Here is a 23021-nt window from a genome sequence, read left to right on the forward strand (position 1 = left end):
TATATATATATATATATATATATATATATATATATATATATATATATATATATATATATATATATATATATATATATATATATATATATTATATACACACACACACACACATATCACCATTTACCCTGAGTTTCAAGATTTATTAGCTACCATATGATAATGACCACTTTACTTTTAACCTGATTGGCCGAGACAATCCATGAGGTTTAGAATAAATGGTAATATCTGGTTTTAAATTACAAGTGACACACTGTGGAATCCTAGTTATAATAGTGCACATTAATCCCTCACGGATAGTTAGATGTGTTTGCTGAATAACTCAGTCAGCTCCAGCATCACTCCCACATGAGATGTTTCAGTTCCCCTGCTGTCTAATTGTAGGTTTACTGAGATAACATGACACACTTTGTTAGAATTTTCGTCTAATGGGGCAACGGATGGGCCTGTGCCAGACTGGTTGGCTAGCTGCCTCATTGATCGCAGGGCAAAAAATAGGAGTTTGGGCAATTATAAGAGCAAGGAGGTAAATTCCACCCATAGACCCACTGTCACTGTTAATAGTTCCTATCCTGTCATATTGTGAAAGGAAACGTTAATGGAGACAGGGTGTGAAACTCAATGAAAATCTTCACAGTAAATGATTGACTAGATAACCCAGAACTGGGTCAGAAACCAAGGTTAAACAAGGGTCAGAAGAGTCAAGACTAGTCCATAATCAGTAACAGGGATATCTGAGCCCAATGCAAATATCCTCTATGGGAACTTTTTTCAGAAACAGAAATAAGACCTGAACAAAGACAAAGCTGGACCTAGACCAGGACTAGCAAAGATGACAATAGGTTTACGTTTGAACATAAGCTATGAAAATACTAATGTGTAACTGGAGTTTTTTTTATAACACAGAAGCTGGATTGCATATTTTGTATAAGGATATAATAGGGACTTTGCATTTATGATCAGTTTATAGAGAAGATGTTGTATGTTGGGTTACAGACTGTGCATAAAGAGGTTACAGAGCAAACAGGGGTCAACTGATTAACATCCCATTGGTAACAGTTAGCTCTCAAGGATAAGAATGTCACCCTCCAGCCAGAATAGAAACTAAAAAAAGTATAGAATAATGGCAAGAGCTAACGTTGTCCAGCCTTCACTCTCAGAGCAAGGCTAAAGTGATTGGCAGTATGGTTGTAAGAGCCGTGACAATGCAAATCCACTCCAGAGCCTGTGAAGAGGGTATTGTAGACAGAGAAAATATTTGTGCTGGGAAGATGACACTCTGCAGTCTTTTAACAGCTCTCATCTCCCAGTGATCACTGCAGCCAAACACACTCCTGCCAATTGTGTACCAGGGAAAGTATTCAAGTAGGGGGAGGGGGTGAGAAGAAGAGGGCTCCTCGATTGCAGGGACAAGAGTCAAACAATGGCATTTGGTCACCTACTTCAGAAAGCAGGGAGAGAAGGTGACTGTGGGGGCATTTGACATTACAAATCACTTTAAAACAAAGCCAACCTGCTGCTGCCTAATACATTCAATTGTATCCTCCCCTCCCAGCCCCCTAGTTAAGTAAGGCAGCATTGGGAAAAAAAAAAAGTTGCCATTGAGTGGAGGAATTTCACACACAACCCGATGCACCTTAATTTCTTTTAAACCCAAACAGATTGTCCAATTGAATGAATGGCGATTGTTTTGGTATTTGGCAGTATTCCACTGGAGAAAGGTTAGGTGTACTACTAATAAAATTGGGAGTAGCATGGATGTCTTACTTGCTCCCTACATCCAGAAAAAAATAATAGTTTGTTTATTGTATTTATTTATTTTTTTATTTATCTATCTATTTATTTATTTATTTATTTATTTATTTATGGTAACACTTTACATCAAGTGTCTCTAATTACTGCATATTTACAGACTAGTTAAAAAGTAAATACATGTGTACTTACACATACATACAATATTATTATGTAGAGTTACAATGTACTTAACGTGTCCACCTTTTGCATGATATATGTAAGTACATAATTGTTATCAGAAAGCGATAGGTTTAGAATTTGGGTTAGGGTTAGGATTAGGGTTATATCATGCCACATTAAGTACATTGTAAATATGTACAATAACATTGTAATTATGTGTAAGTATACCTGCATTTACTAAGTACCTACTATGTAACTACACAGTATTTGGAAGTGTTGCCTTATTTATGTATTTATTTTTTTATGAATATGAATTAAGTATGATATTTAAATTGAATGCATAATGAAAACACATGGCAATTTGTCTGCACAGACAGCGTTTGCATGTTATCAGAACTCCTTTGTTTGCTGGCGTCTCAATCGTCAGTTGTGAATATACTGCATGAGGTAGCTAGAGAATGCCACGACAGCTTAGTGTAGTCTGTCTGTGAATTGCCAGAAACACTTGACCAATTAGTCTGGGTTTTCAACAACAATAAAAAAATAAATAAACAATAATTAAAAAAAAAAAAAAAAAGTGTGGTTGAGTCCATTCATTTGCAATGAGTGTTTATGACTGATGAATAAGATTTTTGATTTTGGAATATGGCTTTCTCTGCAATGTTTTAGTCCCCCTCAATCTAACCTACCAATTTACCTTTCTGTGAACCCCATTTTCGGAAGGTAAATCTATATAATAAATACAATGTTCTGTGTTTGGAGAAAGTCAGCATGCTTTGCCTTGCTATATCAAGGCGATCAATAAGGAATACAATATTACTGTTTCTTTATTTGCATTAGTGCTGCTTGGGTACAGAAAATAAATAAATAAATAAAAAGATTAAAATTAATTATAAATTAAAAAAATATATTCTGTTTCTGTGTTGATGTACTTCACAGCCACGAGGTCAATAAAGCAAATAAGAATAGTTGTTTTTTATTGTAAGACCAAATTTTTACAGTAGTTCAAAGTTGTAGTAGGTTGTAGTCAATACATACCCCTTAAGTTAGCATTAAAGTATGTACAGTATTTATTGAAAGTACTCATGACTTCAAGGTAATGTTGAATTTTACTCCCAAAATACATTTTACTCACAGTCTCTAAATTGAAGAGTAAATTACTGAAGGACCCAAAACCGTATCTGAAGTGCTGGGGTGTATTCTATTGGTCTAAACAGTGACAGATCTAATTACCGCCACTGTTTAGACAATTAATGTACAATTCATTGTGTTTCACAGTTCTGAAAAACATAAACACCTAAAGGTGCATGCGATTTTGTTTAGTGTTTTACTATATGAAAAAAAATACAAAAAAATAGGATCATAGTCTATAGCCATTTACCTGCAATGACATGCTTATCTTTTAATGTATTTTTTACTTCACTGCATGCAATTATTTGTCTCTTACTATCTGACTAAATATTGAGGGTAGTGAATTATTGCATGTTTCTTAAACAGTACAGTATAGTACATGTACAACTTACTGCAACACTGCCCCAGCTTGAATTAACCAAACCTATACTTTATTGAATAGTGAAATGGTGAGAGAGCACTGTATTTATTTTTAAACGTGAATAATACTTACATACAGTAGCTATGAATTTATCTTAATTACTTACATTGGACGTTTATCCATTCATCAAACTTAACTAGCCTCCTCATGGCCCTCAACACCAAGAATGAATGCAGCTTAGGGAAAATGAACCCACTTGCTTTAAATGTCAGTTCATATAGAGAGAGTAATGTATGGGTTATGAGTGGTGGTGTTTGTGTGGAATGTTAATGTAAGGACAACAGGGCAGTGAATGATTGAAGACATCCATGTTAAAGGTTTCATTGACAATGTGCTATTCTCACAAATCTGCAGGAATGTCATGGTTTTTAGTGGGATTGTGAAGGTTGAAATGTGTACAGTTATCTCTGTTTAAGCAAATTGTGTATTGGTCATTAACATAATGCTATTCTAGATTATTTAAAACAGTGTTTTAATCTGGTTTTAACTAATCAGTAAAGCACTAAATTCCATGATTCTGTGATGCAGCTCTCTCAATGATAAAATGATTCAGCACTTGACACCATCAGCATCATACCTGTTGAAATGGTCTAAGCCCAAGTTTCAAAGCACTGTTTAACTAATTTAACTATTTAACATTTTTTAAATGTTATATGTTTTCCAATAGATTTAAAATGTGATTTTTATCATATTGTGCAGCATAGCCACTAATTACATATTATTCTTGATCATATTTCAGCTACATTTTAATTTAATTTAAATACATTTTAACTGCTACAACAAATTATTGTTCCATCTGTATAAACATTCTTCGATTTGCAGGACTGGTGTGTTCCAATGCTTGTTATCCATATTGATCCAAAATGCCTGAATCTATTTTCTCAAAACTTCAGTAAATAATTCAGTAAATAGTATTTTAGAAGTTAATAGACAAACTATGTCCCCTATCTTACACACAGCTAAATCAATACTGGTAGTGTGAACACAAATTAAAAAAAACAAAACAAAACAAAACAAAAAAAAAAAACAGTCACTGAAATTTCTAGGTCATTGTTTAAAGCCTCAATTGACCTCTGGGATCAGAGAACACGTTGTAGAAACATTTGTAACATTAGGCAAGGACAATTCTTCCAGCCATTGGAAACTTGACGACCCCCCACCCCCCTCCCTTCCCAACAACCTCTTTTTTTCTTCTACCATCCAGATGGATTTCTTGGATAATAGAAATAACGCAATGAGTCTCATTCAATTTGTCAGCTCGCTTCCATTTGTAGTTCTGTGGTGGCGAGAGGGAGGGGGCTATTCTGTGTCATAGCTTAATTACCACCTAATAGCTGTTGTGGGGATAAAGCCCAGTATTTTTCCCCTTTTTGTAAAAAGGGAGAAGTCTATTTTGCTTGGTATTGAAGAGCTAATCTGACAGTGAATAGTCACGCTTACATGAGGTATTACAGACGTTATTTCTAACTACTGTACTTCATAAGCTCGGTCTCCAGCAGTGCCAGCTCCTCCCCAGCTCATTTTTCTCTCTCTTTTTAGACAAAGATTATTTGTCATGGAAAAAGAGGGAGAGAGAGAGAGAGAGAGAGAGAGAGAGAGAGAGAGAGAGAGAGAGAGAGAGAGAGAGAGAGAAAAGGTTTTTGAAGGAAGATTAGAAGGATTAAGGGATGGCTCACATATGCTCAGGCTCACTATTGGTATTCCGCACACCACCAGACCCCCACAGCCACCCAGGCTGCTGAAGCTGGAGATGCTAAAGAGAGAGGGGGATAGGTAAGGATATGAATGAGATGGCTGGCTGTGGGTGAGGGAAGGTGGGAGACACATACATTTTTAAAAACAAAATTATGTGAATAGTTTACTATTATTATTATTTTATTGTGTAACATGATATTTTAGTATATTCATTATTTTGTAGAGGAAAGGATGGTGTGTTGGTGTTACACACACCTTAACCATCTCTCCTAGTTTATAGCCTAGCTGTGCCTCAACTATCTAAATAATACAAGCAGTACATTTTAACAAAAGTAACACAGATGGCACCACCACCATTTATTAATAAGAACAGAAGGACAAATCCATAGGGAATAACGTCTTTCTTTTTAAATAGTGACAAGAAACGCAAGATAAATATCAGAAAGATCTGATGTTTGCTCTGCTTGAATCCTATTGAAATGTAAGAATTAGGATTCTTTAATGAATTCAGGACACTATATTGGTGTGATTTACACATTGTCTTAAATAAACATGTAAATCACATGTTTATGTATTATGTGCAAGTGCATTCAGAAGTTAAAGTTCATTATAAAGCACAATATACTTTAACATGGATTGCATCTGAACTTCACTTGCTGGGTATTAGGGCAGAAATTCAACATACCTTTCATATAGCAGTAGAAAATGACTTTCAGTTATAAAAAATACACCTCTCAAGGTCATGTTTTTTTATGGGATAACATTACCAACACCAGATGACAAAGAGCAGAGAAGAATCTATATTAAGACAACAACCACCACAAACAGAATACAATTATCACCATGAAGGAAGTGGACACATGGCTAACATAGGATTTAGAATAATACCACATCACTGGACTTTGACTCTAGTTATTCTTTTTAACAATGCATATTCTACGACGTTCCATGCCTATGGAATAGTTACTGCTATTAATTTAATAGACACGAACACAACGTATGCACATTTGCATTTCACATTTTACAATTGCTGCAGCATGCTACAAACACATGGTCTGATGATAAAGTTTCGGCTCAGAAAACACTGATAACTTTTTATATTAACAGCTGCCTTCTTTTTCCATCTGGCAATGGACTAAGATGTTTTGTGCAGAAAATAATTTGGGCAGCTGCTGGACTCCCACCATTTTATTGTTTGTTTATTTTAATCATTACGTTACCTCCAATTCATATAAATAATTATTTTTAAAGATGCAGTAGAGTGTGTATTAAAAATAGTACATCAAACACTTCCTATCAAATTCTCATAGACTTCCGATCCAAAAATATACATAACCTAAAATATGTAATGTACATCTTTTATGAAAGAAAAATGGTGCCAATCAATGTAACAGCATATTATTCATTAGGGTGCTTTATTTACTGATAAACTACTGTCCAAGTGTTTGTCAGTATAATTTTAGTTTGGTACTGCAAGGCTTTGTATTGCACTGCAAGGTAGGTGGTGCTATAGTTAAAAGGCACAATTTCATCCCAGTTAAATGGAATAATTCTAAAACCTCCCTGTTTAGGATTGTAATAAACTGGAGTATAAATGATAAGGATATACTACAGAGGAAGCATAGCTGTGTGTCACTGTAGTACCAGGGTAATCAGCTGTGTATAACACAAACACCTGGGGGTAGGCTAAACGTGGTTGAATAAACAATGAAACAGAAGGAACAGCCTTCTGCAAATGGATGCAGACGAATTATGTAATGCAAACCACCCATTAAAGACAATTACAATCATGAAAAGGTTATCGTCTATAGTATCCCATATGAAAAAAAAAAATTTAAAATGACATTTCAGGCAATATTTATTTTTCAATTGGCTTTTATTTTAAAAACAGTTTCATTTTATACTGAATCCTGTTGCATTTTCATATTAATTATACCTAAAGCCTGTACTTACAGTAGCAGTTGATACCCTTATTATAAGATAATTCAAGATAAGAGGATAGAAACAAACATTTAGTGACAAAGTTTAACAGACAATCTTTAAAAAAAAAAGCACTTAAGCAATTGTAAATATTTGTATTATATTAAAAGTCTGTAAAAAGGCAATACAACAAATGTATAAAACATAATCTTAGAAACTAACTTTTGAAAATATGCTGCATTCTAAGCTGTATATAAAGTCAATAGCCACTAAAAGAGGTAATTGTTCTCTGTTGAAGTTATACAGAAACTAAGCTGCATTATAAAGTCAATAGCCAAAAAAAGAGGTAATTATTTTCCATTATCTGTTGAAGAAGAAACATTTTGGCAACACAGCAGATGATGGTCAAGACAAAGGAGTTGGATTCACATTTGAGAAAAGCACTTGTAGCAAACTACAACAAAGGAAATAGCTACAGAACGGAATCAAAGAACTATGGAATATCAAAATCAACAATCAGAGATATAATCAAGAAGTACACCCGAACAAATTCAATTGAAATGCTTGAAACAAGAAGACGTCCACATAAGATTATAGGTACAGCAGGTAAGAGAATCGTCCAAGCATCTGAAAAAAATTGAAGATTAACAGCCAAGAACTTAAAAAAAAGATTTAGACGCATCAGGCATTATAGTGCATGAAAGAACGAAGAAACAAAGGCAAAGCCTTGAGTTAAACATGCTGGCTTGATCATGATATGGTGGTGTTTTAGCAGTTCAGGGACTGGATACATTAATGTTATTGAAGATCAAATGAACACAGCCATGTATCAAAACATCTTACAAAGTACAATGATACCATCTGCTCTTAGGCTGATTGGCAGACAGTTTACAGTGGCTTGCAAAAGTATTGACCCCCCTTGGCATTTTTCCTATTTTGTTGCCTTACAACCTGGAATTAAAATGGATTTTTATTTGGATTTCATGTAATGGACATACACAAAATAGTCCAAATTGGTGAAGTGAAATTAAAAAAATAACTTGTTTCAAAAAATTCTAAAAAATAAATAACGGAAAAGTGGTGCGTGCATATGTATTCACCCCCTTTGCTATTAAGCCTCTAAATAAGATCTGGTGCAACCAGTTACCTTCAGAAGTCACATAATTAGTTAAATAAAGTCCACCTGTGTGCAATCTAAGTGTCACATGATCTGTTACATGATCTCAGTATATATACACCTGTTCTGAAAGGCCCCAGAGTCTGCAACACCACTAAGCAAGGGGCACCACCAAGCAAGCGGCACCATGAAGACCAAGGAGCTCTCCAAACAGATCAGGGACAAAGTTGTGGAGAAGTACAGATCAGAGTTGGGTTATAAAAAAATATCCGAAACTTTGAACATCCCATGGAGCACCATTAAAGCCATTATTAAAAAATGGAAAGAATATGGCACCACAACAAACCTGGCAAGAGAGGGCCGCCCACCAAAACTCATGGACCAGGCAAGGAGGGCACTAATCAGAGAGGCAACAAAGAGACCAAAGATAACCCTGAAGGAGCTGCAAAGCTCCACAGCGGAGATTGGAGTATCTGTCCATAGGACCACTTTAAGCCGTACACTCCACAGAGCTGGGCTTTACGGAAGAGTGGCCAGAAAAAAGCCATTGCTTAAAGAAAAAAATAAGCAAACACATTTGGTGTTCGCCAAAAGGCATGTGGGAGACTCCCCAAAGATATGGAAGAAGGTACTCTGGTCAGATGAGACTAAAATTGAGCTTTTTGGCCATCAAGGAAAACGTTATGTCTGGCGCAAACCCAACACCTCTCATCACCCCGAGAACACCATCCCCACAGTGAAGCATGGTGGTGGCAGCATCATGCTGTGGGGATGTTTTTCATCGGCAGGGACTGGGAAACTGGTCAGAATTGAAGGAATGATGGATGGCACTAAATACAGGGAAATTCTTGAGGGAAACCTGTTTCAGTCTTCCAGAGATTTGACTGGGACGGAGGTTCACCTTCCAGCAGGACAATGACCCTAAGCATACTGCTAAAGCAACACTCGAGTGGTTTAAGGGGAAACATTTAAATGTCTTGGAATGGCCTAGTCAAAGCCTAGACCTCAATCCAACTGAGAATCTGTGGTATGACTTAAAGATTGCTGTACACCTGTGGAACCCATCCAACTTGAAGGAGCTGGAGCAGTTTTGCCTTGAAGAATGGAAAAAAATCCCAGTGGCTAGATGTGCCAAGCTTATAGATACATACCCCAAGAGACTTGCAGCTGTAATTGCTGCAAAAGGTGGCTCTACAAAGTATTGGCGGGGGGGGGGGGGGGGGGTGAATATTTATGCACGCTCAAGTTTTCTGTTTTTTTGTCTTATTTCTTGCTTGTTTCACAATAAAAAATATTTTGCATCTTCAAAGTGGTAGGCATGTTGTGTAAATCAAATGATACAAACCCCCAAAAAATCCATTTTAATTCCAGGTTGTAAGGCAACAAAATAGGAAAAATGCCAAGGGGGGTCAATACTTTCGCAAGCCACTGTATATTCCAACATGACAACAACCCAAAGCATATGGCTAAGTTAACTGGAATTCTTGAAGAAAGTGAAGATAAAGTTATGGAAAGGCCTTCACAATTACCAGATCCTAGTCCAATAGAAATGCTTTGGACTGTTCAGAAAAAATCTGTAACTAGGCATTGTGTATCCAATCTGTCTGTGCTGAAGGAAATATGCAAGATAGAATGAGCCCAACTTTCACCAACACGATGTAACGCACTGTTTAAGAATGATCACAAACGCCATAATGAAAGGACACATGAAATACTAAAGCAGGGCTGCCAATACTTTTGCCAATAATTAAATAAGTTTGTCAGTATTTATTTTTAAAGATTATTTGTTAAATTACTAGCAATGGTGTATTTTGCTTTTTGTTTTCTTACAAAATGGTTAAAGTTTTCTAAATACTAGTTCTTAATCTGTCACCTAGAACTATTGTATGATAACGGTAGGCTGCAAATACTTTTTCTGTGTTTGCATTTAATGACTCTGGGGCAAATCCTATTTAGTTACCAATACTATATGGTGATTCAGAATTAATCAGTATTAACCAAGTATATAACCTTTATAGTCCAAATCCAATCCACATACCCAGTAAATTAAAGAAATCCCAGTTCAACTAAAACATGCATCGACTAATTTTCTAAACACTCATCACAAGCCCATTGAATGCTGTTTAATTTTCCATGCATTCTATTTATTTAGCTTTATGACTGTGCTAATGATTCAAATTAGATAGGAATACAAGTATTATAATTAGACACATAAGGGTAAAAATATGGTGCAATTGAATAATTTGCTGTTAGGTGGGAAAAGCTTTATAATCATGCAATCCTGTTAAACTACTAAGAGTGGCAGTACATTTAAAACAGTTTGTAATACTGGAAAAGCACACCTGCCACAAAGCTTTAATGGAAATGAATTTCAGTATCGTCCAATTCATATTTTCACAAGCACAAATGACGTTGCATTCATTTATGAACTAAAATTTGTGTATAGTTTTATTTTATGAATACTTTTTCATGGTACAGAAGTAATGTTCATGTCTGGTTTACCTTATACAGCATACCTTTCCTTTGCTCAAGACAGCTTAAAAAATATACCCATACATATGTCTGATTGTAACACTAAATTTGTGGCAATAGCTTAATATTTACACACACACACGCGCGCACGCGCACACGCACACACGCACACACACACGCACACACACACACACACGCACACACACGCACGCACACACACACGCACACACGCACACACAGACACACGCACACACACACACACACACACACACACACACACACACACACACACACACACACACACACACACACACACACACACACACACACACACACACACACACACACACACACACACACACACACACACACACACACACACACACACACACACACACACACACACACACACATACATACACACACACACACACACACACACACACACACACACACACACACACACACACACACACACACACATACACACACACACACACACACACACACACACACATACACACACACACACAACACACACACACACACACACACATACACACACACACACACATAAGAACATAAGAAATGTTACAAAAAAGAGGAGGCCATTTGGCCCATCTTGCTCATTTGGTTGTTTGTAGCTTATTGATCCCAGAATCTCATCAAGCAGCTTCTTAAAGGATCCCAGGGTGTCAGCTTCAACAACATTACTGGGGAGTTGGTTCCAGACTCCCACAATTCTCTGTGTAAAAAAGAGAATCTCCATATAATCCATGTGGTCCATATCTGCATGCTTATATAAAAAAAAATAATAATAAAAAATACAAAAAACATACACCCTGTCTCCTAAAAAAGTGGAGTCATGAAGTCAGGTGATGATGAGAATCAGATATATTTAGCATGTCACTTTTCTACCACTAAGTGCTTGGGGTGTATTACAGTACTAGAATACTGAACTACATTGCTTGCAGGCAACAATTAAAGAGTAAATAGCGGTGCTCCAAACAGTTCTAGCATTATACATCCCCATGTGTTGCTACAACTGTTTGAATAATATACTGCTCTAATGCACTGATAGTGTAAAGACTACTACTACTACTACTACTACTACTACTAATAATAATAATAATAATAATAATAATAATAATAATAATAATAATAATAATAATGTAACCATACCTTTACATACCAGTATGTTTTACAAAGAATTAAGCCAGATAATTCTCTCATTTATTTTTTCACAGATTATTGTACTATGCAAGCATCCCTAAGTACTTCAGGGGTGTGGGAGTGTGACATCCCAACTGTCCGAAAACTGTCAGTCGCTTAACAAACTTAATTTTTGGACAGGTTTCAAGGACTGCAGTTGAATGGCCCGATCTTACTTGACATTGTCTTTATACTGTATCGGCTGTTTGGCATTGAGTGTTAATTTAATCTGATCTGCAGTGCTTGCCTTTTGTGTCTAAAGACATGACAGTAGTTGAAATGTGTATTTTGCTGGATCATGATCTTAAGAGCAAACAATAACACCTTTGGAATTCTAATAAGCTTATCCATGTCAGAACAGTATTTACATAAAAATAGACAGATTTCTTTGCTAAACTATAAATGCTTTTCATAAGAATGGTATTTTGGTCTGCTTTCTTATTTGAATGCTTAGTTGTAGATCGCTTGTATTTGAATAAGCCACCACTTAGTCTTTTTACCTTGATGCCAATATAAAAACTGCAGTATCTGAATCCTTAGCATGTAAATGATTTAGTGGAATTTACTACTTTGTGTTCTTAGATGAGTAGTTAAGAGACAGAGCTCCAAACACACCTGTAATAACCCACAGTGGGATCTAATCAACAGCACATCTCTATTAAGAAGCGATTTCTGTGATACAGAAATCTTTTTTTTTTTTTTTTTTAGTCTGTGACATTTCAATCAAAAATGCAAGGATTTGCCAGTATTTCTATAACTCCTTTAATGTGCCAAATGCCTCAGATTTAATCCAAGCTCGGTCGGCATTTATTACCATTTGTTACACTAACAAGTGAGATTATGGGAATCCATAATGAAGGCTCCTAGCGAACTGAACTGGCTGATTAAAATGGCACTTTCAACAGCCGCATGCCTTTATCTGGCTGATTAGCATAATCTTATTTAGTGCGAGTAAACATGCAAACAGACGGACAGAGCGGGCAGAACAACAACTAAAATCAGGGGATTTTAGAGTATGGAAGGAACAATAAATAATATGCAAATGTCTTTGATTTATCTTTTTATTTCATCTTTTTTTAAAGGTTTTTCTACTTCCTTTATTTCTTCTCAAACTGTTGGTTCTTGGAGTTGGATGGGGGGATGTCTATTTCTTGGAGCCTTTGTTATTGGGGAGTTTAGGGGTTTGTGCGTTTGTGGAGTGGTCTGTGTTTGTGTATCTGTACACTGTTTTTGTATCTGTGTGTAGTACTGTAGATGAATACATGTATTTTAAAATTACAAGTATGTTAAAATTAATTTGTATTAGGTGTACGTGGGTATCTGAGTGAGTGAGTATGTATGTGTGTGTGTGTGTCTGTGTGTGTGTGTGAGTGTGTGCATCTATGTATGTATGTATGTATGTATGTGTTTGTGATTGTGTGCCCATACCATTCTCTATATTTATGCACCCCTACCAATACTATATATTGGAGACTGTGTACACATATAAATCCATGAAGAGCACCATCTGTAATGAGATAGCCTTAACTTACTCCCTAGGGCTGCTCCTAAACCCCAAACTCTGCAAAGCCCCATCTGTTAACTCTGCTTTTACAGAACCATATATACTATCCTATTTTTTCTAATTTTTATTTGATCTGGGAGTGTCAGTGTATGCACTTGTCACTAGCAGTAAGGAATTTATTCATGATGTTGCTGTACACTGTTTTTATTTATTTATTTATTTATTTATTTAGTTTTAACATTGTTGCTATTGCTGACTGATGTGGACAAAGTGCTCCCTCAAAGTTCTGACATGCGATGAAATGATAATATTGCAGAGTGAAGCCTGCTACCCATATGCTTGGCAAGTGCTGTGTGGACAACAGGTGGCATAACTTTACATGCAGTGGCTTTATGCCAGTCCAGACCACCCCTTTCCACCTTAGCAGCTGAATAATTGAGACCTGTCCATTATATTAGCTAAATGGTTTAGTGGTTAGAATGGCTAACTTTAATTTAGATGGACGCCAGTCCTGTCCCATATACTGTAAGGTAAATCTGGTTTAATATAGAGGTGTCCTGTCGGTCTGTCCATCCTTATGGCATACTTACCTTTTCACATGGACATACAGTGGATGTACATCATCTACTTGTTCTTGTTACTGATAGCTTTATCTTTGGCAAGGGATGATTGCCAGTAAAATGCTGGTTGTTAATGTGGCTGTAACAGATCCTTTAATGTCATGGGCTTAGCCAAAAAAAAAAACAACAAAAAAACATTTAGATTGAAGCTTAAAATAAGTACTCAGAAGGTGGTTGTCTGCCTTATTTATAAGAATAAAAAGCAATCATGGATTTGAGTCTTGAACCTCCTGATGGTAATTAACTATTTGATAAATGATTACCTAAGCGGTATTTGAAATCGGGGATGTATAACTACATGAATACACTGTCCTGCTAAAAAAGTGCACCCTCCTGTGGTCATCCCTATTATCAAACTCTCTCACCTCCTGCAGCTACAGCAGCCTGAGAAGGTCAGCTCATAGAGTCTACAGGCAACTGGACAGTTCCATGGTGTGTCAGGTATTGTACGATCCATCTTCCTAAGACTACAGAAGAATATGCAGTGTTTTTGAGCATGGGTTTACAGAGATCCTTGGATTAACTAATGGAGGAATACAATGTTACTTGAGTAGAATTTGCAATTCTTCTTGCAAAATAGACTTTATCTTCTGGATGACAATGTTACTTGATTGAGAGGGAACAAATGCTGCTTTATAACAAACAACAGGACTCACAGGGTCCAGCTAATGCCCTTTTAGATTAAGCCTTGTCCATGTTTTATCCACCCAGATAGGTGCAATTCATGTCCATGCCAGGAGCTTTTTCTCTGCAAATACGACATAATCAGTTCCACAAATCACACAGCCCTCAACATGTTAACAAGGATATATTATCATGGGTGACAAACTAGGAGCCATGTCTGTGTCCAAGTAGCTAAACAATATCTTATTTAACAATACAATACAAATCACAAACCCCTCCATCCACCAACAAAGTCGACACAGTATGTACAATCTGGGATTAGGAGGCTGCTACCTTCCCTACCTGGCAGGTGCGGTGAAAACAGGTGGTGAATAATGAGTTGGCTTCTTGCCAGTCTAAGACTGTCCTCCACCTACACATTCAGCAGCAGCATAATTTACCGTTGTGACCTTTCCAAATACCTTCATGCTGTACCAGCCAAATTAAGGTGGGGGGGATTGCAGTTCCAGTACTCACCTTGGGTCAACACCCTCTAGATGCAAGTTCAAAACTAATGATCAGAACAGGGTTCCAATTGACAAGAAATAAAAAATACAACTATGGAAAGTTTAATGCAATGCAGCAATTCCTGATATGAAACAGTTCACGTTACCAGCCTGGTGAATGACTTGCTAAGTACTTTATATGATTGATGGGTGGATGTATGTGTGGTTAGGACTTTGGTTTATATTTTTAAAACTATTAGACTATAGGGTAGAGTTAATGATTTCAGATAATAGGGTTCCATGGTTAAAACATATTCTTTGTGTGACTGCTATTGATTTGCTATCATCTAAATACATTTATATATTCAAGTTACCATATTAGTTACTGTGTTCACAATATTGATCCTTTGCAGTTGGTGCTCATATAAAACAAAAAGGATGAAACCTGCATTTAATGCAGTTTATTATGCATGCACTGAAAAGGATCTGAAAACACAACATGCTGTTCTCTATAGTGCACATTTACTTGTCAGCTAGGCTTAGTGAAATGCTATACTTAATGGTGTGATAAAGGTCCTAACTCAGTATTAACAAACTCAATAGACTTGACATGTTAATTGCTTGAGAAAGTTACGTATTGTGGTACGCTTTAAAAAGTGAAACACCGTGCACTGCGCTTGCACGGGCATGCGTGAATGATTTTAGCTCAGAAAACAAGGAAACGATCAGCACGGGTTACGGTACAAAGGAAAACGAAAGCACGGGTTACATCGAATGAAATTTCTTAATTAGGAAGACAAAAAAAAACAACAAAATAAAAAAAAAAAAAAAAAAAAAAAAACTCCTGTGTTAATTTAATCTTTGAATATGTTATGTAACGATTTACGGTGATATACTACAGTTAACTTAAGCATTGGTACCTGTCTGCTGAGATTATGGTATTTAACACTTTCCATTATCCAGTTGTAGAATACGCGTGAATGATGATACTAAAAAAAAAAAAATAAATAAATAAATAAATGGTGATATGTATAGGCTTATTTATTTGTTTGTTAATCACTTGTGTTTCTTTGTTTTGTTGGTTAGTTTTCTAATATTCAACAGTTATGTTGGATGAATCAGGGAACCCAAACGAACACAAATTACACATTTTTTTCTATTTATTGCATTGCATTCTTTTTTCTATTTTTATACATTTAAAATTATGTTTTTCAGTCATTTTTTGCTGCTCAACTTTTTGCTTCTTTTTGTACTGCGCATGCTCGCCACTGTTTTACTTCTTTTCCGCTTACTGTGTCAGAAAAAAGCTCCCTGCTTATATCGTATTAATTTAATTTAAATGAAAAATATGTAGTATGAGCGGCCTTGTTGACTATTTCTCAAACACGGGTAGGGGAGACCGGGGCTGGTTGTCACACTATATACTCTTATTATTTTCCTCAATCTGTTGACATGCTGCGAGGATCTGTTCCCTGTTATATTGAAGAATAACTCTTCACATACAAATTGATGTTTTTTTTTTGTTTGTTTTTTTTATTTCAGTATAACTTTATTCCAAATATGATATTTAGATGGTTGAAAATGTGGCGGTCACCTGTGACAACCTGCCCCATACTGGGGTTGGTTGTCACAAGGTATGTTCTTGATTTTACAGTAGACAATAATGCAACATTTTTAATTGTTTAAAAAAATAACATAAAGTTTCTACTGTGTACAAAGACAGAAAAAGTTGTATTTTTACTTTTTATGTGAACATAAAAAATACAGACCTATACATTTTTGAAATGTTGACCCAAGCTACAAAATAATACCACAGCCTCCACAGAACCAGAGGTCAAACAGTAAATAATTTAAATAAGCATTACAGGGTGACATATCCCACATTGTGGTGTAAAAAAAGTAGGAAGAAAAAATATAAGACTTCTTCCTATAGGATTTACATGTGACAACCAACCCCCAAAACTATGTGACAACCTGCCCCAACCAGACTTTACATGATAATTTAATTCTCTCAGTACTACTGGGAGAACTTACTGGTTTTGTTTTTACAACAAAAGATAGCCAATATATGGTTCTATTTAACATGGCCACCAGTTCAACAAACTCCAATACTACTAAGAGTTATAATATAAAAAACAAGGTATGCATTTTTTATTTTGGGTATGAAAAAAACAAACAAACAAACGTGCTAACCTTTGTGTTAGATGAAATTGACCTCAAAATTACAAGATGGTTGACTTCCAAACAATAGAACACACATTTCAGTGTTAGTATCACCTGCCTACTCCATCTAGTTTCATAGCTATGAGCACTGTGACAACCAACCCGTGTGACAACCAAGCCCGGTCTTCCCTAATTCATCTTAACTGTTTCTAAAACATGGACAATGTGTATTCCTGATCGTAAAGTAATGTGTTGATGGCATTTCTTCTGCTTTTACATTTTTGCAAAATAACTATTTAAAAGATACTGTATATACCATTATTGTATTAAGTCTATACAATACGATCATTCAGGATGCATAACCACCTTTTTCCCCCATTGTAAAAAAAAAAAAAAAAACACACACACACAAAAAAAAGGCACACATCCACAAAAAAGGCACACACACAAGGCAAATTGTGACATCTGTAGCTGTCAGATTTTGCTACCGGTAACAAATTCTGTTGGGGAGGCATAGTGAAGGTGCACCTTCTCGCCGTGCCTCTTGTGCTGCAGCATCCATAGCAAAGCTAATAACCTGCTTTTCTGTTCCTATCGCAACCCTCTCTTTAACAGACCGACATCACCACACCACAGATTTTCCTAATTGAACTGTCATGAATCTTAACCGTTAAAAACAAATTTCCACGCTTCGTCTATTACTGTTTTAAACACATTCTTAAAGGCTGATTTGGAAGCGTAAGCGGTCAGCTGTTTGACAGGAGGGGGCAACGGGTTGAAACAATGAAAAGCTGAAGCAACCTCAAATCAACAAATTAACTCACTGCGCAGAGGAGGGGAAACGTGTGCAAAAAGATCCCCCGGCTCTTGATGCAATCTGTGTAATAAATGCTATTTTATTTCTTACATTTTATTCTACAACCCATATAAAAGGGCCAATCTACTATAGTGAAAAAAAAAAAAAAAAAAAACAAACAAAAAAAAAAACAAAACAACAAACAAACAAAAAACAATTTCCTACAGTAAGAGCAAAACCTGTGGAAGCCATATAGTATGCGAACGTACAGGTGTAGTACAGTGTTTTTTTTTTTTTTTTTGTTCTCTTGATATAGAAGGATAAATATAAACAATAGTCTCTGGATTTATATATATATATATATATATATATATATATATATATATATATATATATATATATATATATATATATATATATATGCAACTAAAATATACCCAATAATTTCAGTGTAAGGTCCCTTCACAACATTTTAATCAATGCATATTCTCATAGTTTTGTTTTAATGAAAGATAAAATCGACTGATGTAAGGACAATACACACAGAATGGATGTGAAAGCATGTATTATGAGCAATTGTGAATACCAACTGTTACTTTGGTGAGATACTTCTGTAACTTTACGTTAATTGTTTTCTACACCATATAGAATTGTTGTGGTGGATACTGGTATTCTTCTGATACGGGTACTAAACTCAAACTTTCAATTATTCATGATCCCCAATGCTAAAGCGTGTTTTTTTTTTTTTTTTTTTTTTTCGTCATTTTCAGCGTTGCTCCTCGTGCCATTTATGGTAGTAGTTTTGTAAAGGGCAATGGACGGGTCGTATTGTCGAAGAGAAGTGTCCACTTCTCTACATCATCCGTTTGTTTGTGAAACCTCTTCAAACTGTTCAGTCCTGGACCTCCACTGAGTGCTTTAGGGTAGCTGCAGGATTTGCTTCTCTTCCACATGTTATTGTTATGGGAGGATTGGGGTTTGTTTGGTTTCATTTTTTTTTTCTATAGCAGATGTTTCTTCTCCCGTTTTTAACTTATGTTTTGATGCTTTTCTTTCTCTCCATATAGCTCCCCCTACGAGCCAGTACCATTGGCAGAGTGTGTCCCATTCAATTCATTGAGCTTCAGTTCTTTGTAATGACATCAGATTTACCGACCCCCCTCTTTTCTCTCCATAGCAGTCGCTTATTGGTCCATCAGCTCCTCTGTTTGAGACAATAACATTGTTCCCAGGCTTGCCTCATTGTTGATCTGGCTATAAAAAGCAGCTGAGATGCCCAAGGTGGTTAATAGGCTGTCACAGCACTAGGTGGATATAACAAGGGGAGCTCTGACACGTTCTCTGTGCAACCGCTTTGCTCTAAGTAAGTCTCAAATTATTGTCACATGGCCACGTTTGTTGTTTATTGTGACTGGTATATTTTAAACAGTTTTTATTGCAGACACCTTCTGCTAGGTTGTTTTTAGTTATTCGTTCAGAATGAAAACATTATTAGTCATAATTTTTTTCTTTAACTGTGTCTTTTGGTTCTATTTGGGATTGGAAATTATTTTTGGTAACTATAGCAGGTTAACCTTCATTCTTATATTGTAACAATATATTTATTTTATTTTATTCTTACATCAAACCGTTATCTATTATGTTGGCTTTTTCTAATCTAAACTTTTTTTTTTTTTTTTTAAACATATCCATAGGCTTTTAAATCGAAATTGAGGATGGAATCTGATGCCAGTTTAATGTCCAGCAGGCCCTCCTCTCCTGAAGTCGATGATATATTTCTGCCTTCAGTAAGAAAGACGGCTGGCTTCTCGGGCACCGTCTCCTCTACGCAGAGCGACTCTCCCCAAGAGTTGAGCTCCGAATTCCGGGCGGCCTTGGCAGCGAGTGCTTTGGAAGATGACACTCTCAGCTTGAAAATGTTATCTAAGAAAGACCGAAAGCTTCTTTCAGAACCCGAGCTGCAGCACATGAGGCTGAAGATAAACAGCCGAGAAAGGAAGAGGATGCACGACCTAAACATTGCCATGGACGGGCTCCGAGAGGTGATGCCCTATGCGCACGGACCATCGGTGAGAAAACTCTCCAAGATCGCAACCCTTCTTCTGGCTAGGAACTACATCCTGATGCTCACGAGCTCCCTGGAAGAAATGAAGAGATTGGTCAGTGAGATCTATGGGGGTCACCACGGCGGATTCCACCCCTCAGCTTGCGGGGGAATGACCCACGCCGGACATTTACCCGGGCACCCGGCTTCTCATGCATCCCATCCGGTCCACCACCCCATTATACCGCCAGTCGTTTCAACAGCATCACTCTCTGTACCGAGTATGTCGGCCGTGAGTTCAGTAAGACCCCACCATGGGCTGCTGAAGTCTTCGTCTGCCGGCGTAGGGCATGCCTTGGGCAGCAGTTTCCAGCACTGGGGCACGGGCATGCCTTGTCCGTGTAGTATGTGCCAAGTACCCCCTCCACACGTTTCCGGCATGTCTACAGTCAGCATGCCAAGAATTACTAGTGACACTAAATAAAGACTTTTAATACAATGCTGGGACAACTTTGTTTTATATATATATATATATATATATATATATATATATATATATATATATATATATATATATATATATATATATATATATATAGTTACGTATGTTTTACCAGCACAGTGAAATATAAATATACCCCAAAAACTTTCTTAAGAATATTACGAAAAGTAATTTTCCTAAAACGCTAAACCTGGTAACGTACATCAGATAAAAATGAACATAAACAGCTCAAGCCTCATAAAAAAAAAAAAAAAAAAAAAAAAAATACGGCATTTGTGCAACTAAACTGGCAACTTAAGAGACATTAAAGAAAGACTTGAATTCAGTTACCGTTCAATTGCTTTTGAATAGGTTGCTTTTATCTCGAAAAAGATCAGAATCCTTCAGAAAAATAAATTATTGTGAAAAACTGGAAAACGGAGCACGATGTTTTCTAGAAAACAAATTAGATGCATATTTTGGGCATCTTTAGTACTACTTGTGCAATTATTATTTGTCCGTGTGTGTGTGTGTGTGTGTTTGTGTTTTTCTTTATTATGTAAGAAAACGACTAGGTCAAACAGCAAATATCGGATAACCACTTAAAACAACTCTAATGATTGTTAGAAGGATTCGTTTTGATAATTTCTGTATTGTAAATTATTACTCAATGTGAATGCAGCTGTCGTTCCCTTCTCCCTTAAGTCACCAGTAGAAACCAGTGCTTGAAGTTGTACATATTTTTTTGTTTGTTTGTAAATAGGCTATATAGAAAGTGTGAAGGAAGATGACCATTTTTTAAAATGTTAAATAACATGTCATTCTGTTTAGGTGCACTTGGAGAGCTATAGTAAGGAATATTGGCGTTTCCTGTCAAATTGTCTTTATTTTGTTTGTAACACTAAAACTGTTTACGTCATTTTCTCTTTGTTTAATGTCGTTTTAATTTTAAAATGTCTTTCCCCTGTACCTAACCTTGTTCTACACTTCACTGCCTGATTGCTGTTAACTTTCAGTATTTGACCTGTGCGTGTTCACACAAAGTATCTGAACACAACGCGTCTGTCACTGCCCATTACAAACATTGATCTCCTCTTTATTTTTTATAAAAAGTGCAAAATAATATTTATTTACTTATTTCGATGAGGGGATGAGTGATGAACTGTTGGAATTTGAAATAAAAAATGCAACTTTTTAATTCAAAAGCCACGTGTATATTTATTTATTTATACTGCTGAAATTACTCACACATTTTAAAACCAAATAGGTTGTAAATTCAATATAATAGAACTTGAACAGTATATTTGACCTGAAATGACCCTACATCATGAATTGCACTCTATTCAGTACCTCCGTTTAACAGTTAAGCAATATAATCAGAAGAACAGCTTTACAGTCCGGTTAGGGCTGCCTGTGGTGTTAAATTGGGTTTTTATTTATTTATTTATTTATTTATTTAATTCTTAATCGATAATAATACAATACATTGTAACAACACAAATAGACAAAAAACCTTTATTGCGTACCATTATTATTTACCTATACAACGTCGCTGCTTAAAACACCCCAAAATCTGAATAACTATAAAAATAATACAGTTAGCATTACGTGTTGTAATTTCATATTATTTGTGGCTTGACGAAACAGGCCAACATTTCGGAATATATTAAAAGCCATTAAAGACAGGTATATATATTTTTTAAATAAATAATTAGAACCAGTTTTCTGGAAATTGAAACTGACCATCTATTGATTTTTCTAGTACAAACCGTCTTGGCGAACAGATTGAGCTAAAATTCAGAATTAATTAATTAATTAATTAATTAATAATTAATTAATAAAATAATAATAATAATAATAATAATAATAATAATAATAATAATAATAATAATAATAATAATAATAATAATGTCCGTGATAAATAATTACCTTGTTTTCACTATTTTACTTTATTGCAAGTAAATATTTGAGCCTTAAAATATTTCATGAAAAGAGTAAGGTGAAGCAATGAAACAAATATGGTAAAGTGTAAAGTGTAAAGTGTTGTTTACAATAGACTAATAATATACCAAACACTCTTTACACACACACACACACACACACACACACACACACACACACACACACACACACACACACACACACACACACACACACACGGTTACGCGCGGTTAAACATTGAATGTAAATTTAAAAAAAAAAAAAAAAAAAAAGAAAACAGGAACACAAACAACAGGCGAGAAACAGAAAGAGTGAATTTGTTTAGCTACATCTGCAAAACGACACAATGACACTGAAGTGTTTAAAACCAGTGCAATAAAACAGTTGATTATTTACACTTTACTGTTTTTATACAGAATCGGCTATAGCCTGATTAGCTTTACATATTAATTACGAATAATCATTAAAAACTGTGAGTTAAATC

The 23021-nt window shown here is 35.8% G+C and overlaps 1 protein-coding gene across 2 annotated transcripts; it reads left to right on the forward strand.

Moving 5' to 3' along the window:
• Window positions 1-19348: 19348 nt before the first annotated feature.
• On the forward strand, window positions 19349-20658 carry olig2 (oligodendrocyte lineage transcription factor 2). Of its 2 annotated transcripts, none has more exons than XM_041260194.1 (2): window positions 19349-19434; window positions 19766-20658. In XM_041260194.1, the coding sequence occupies exon 2, from the start codon at window positions 19787-19789 to the stop codon at window positions 20597-20599; it is 813 nt and encodes a 270-aa protein (XP_041116128.1). In that variant the 5' UTR covers window positions 19349-19434; window positions 19766-19786; the 3' UTR covers window positions 20600-20658. The 2 variants fall into 2 exon arrangements, with proteins under 2 accessions (XP_041116128.1, XP_041116129.1); XM_041260195.1 differs by having other exon boundaries at window positions 19375-19434; window positions 19819-20658.
• Window positions 20659-23021: the final 2363 nt, after the last annotated feature.

This window comes from Polyodon spathula, chromosome 9 (genome assembly GCF_017654505.1).
Source record: "Polyodon spathula isolate WHYD16114869_AA chromosome 9, ASM1765450v1, whole genome shotgun sequence".
Classification (NCBI taxonomy): Eukaryota; Metazoa; Chordata; class Actinopteri; order Acipenseriformes; family Polyodontidae; genus Polyodon; species Polyodon spathula.

Coding starts and splice junctions, on each gene's coding strand:
- olig2 (XM_041260194.1), top strand. CDS start 19,787: ATGGAATCTGATGCCAGTTTAATGTCCAGCAGGCCCTCCTCTCCTGAA.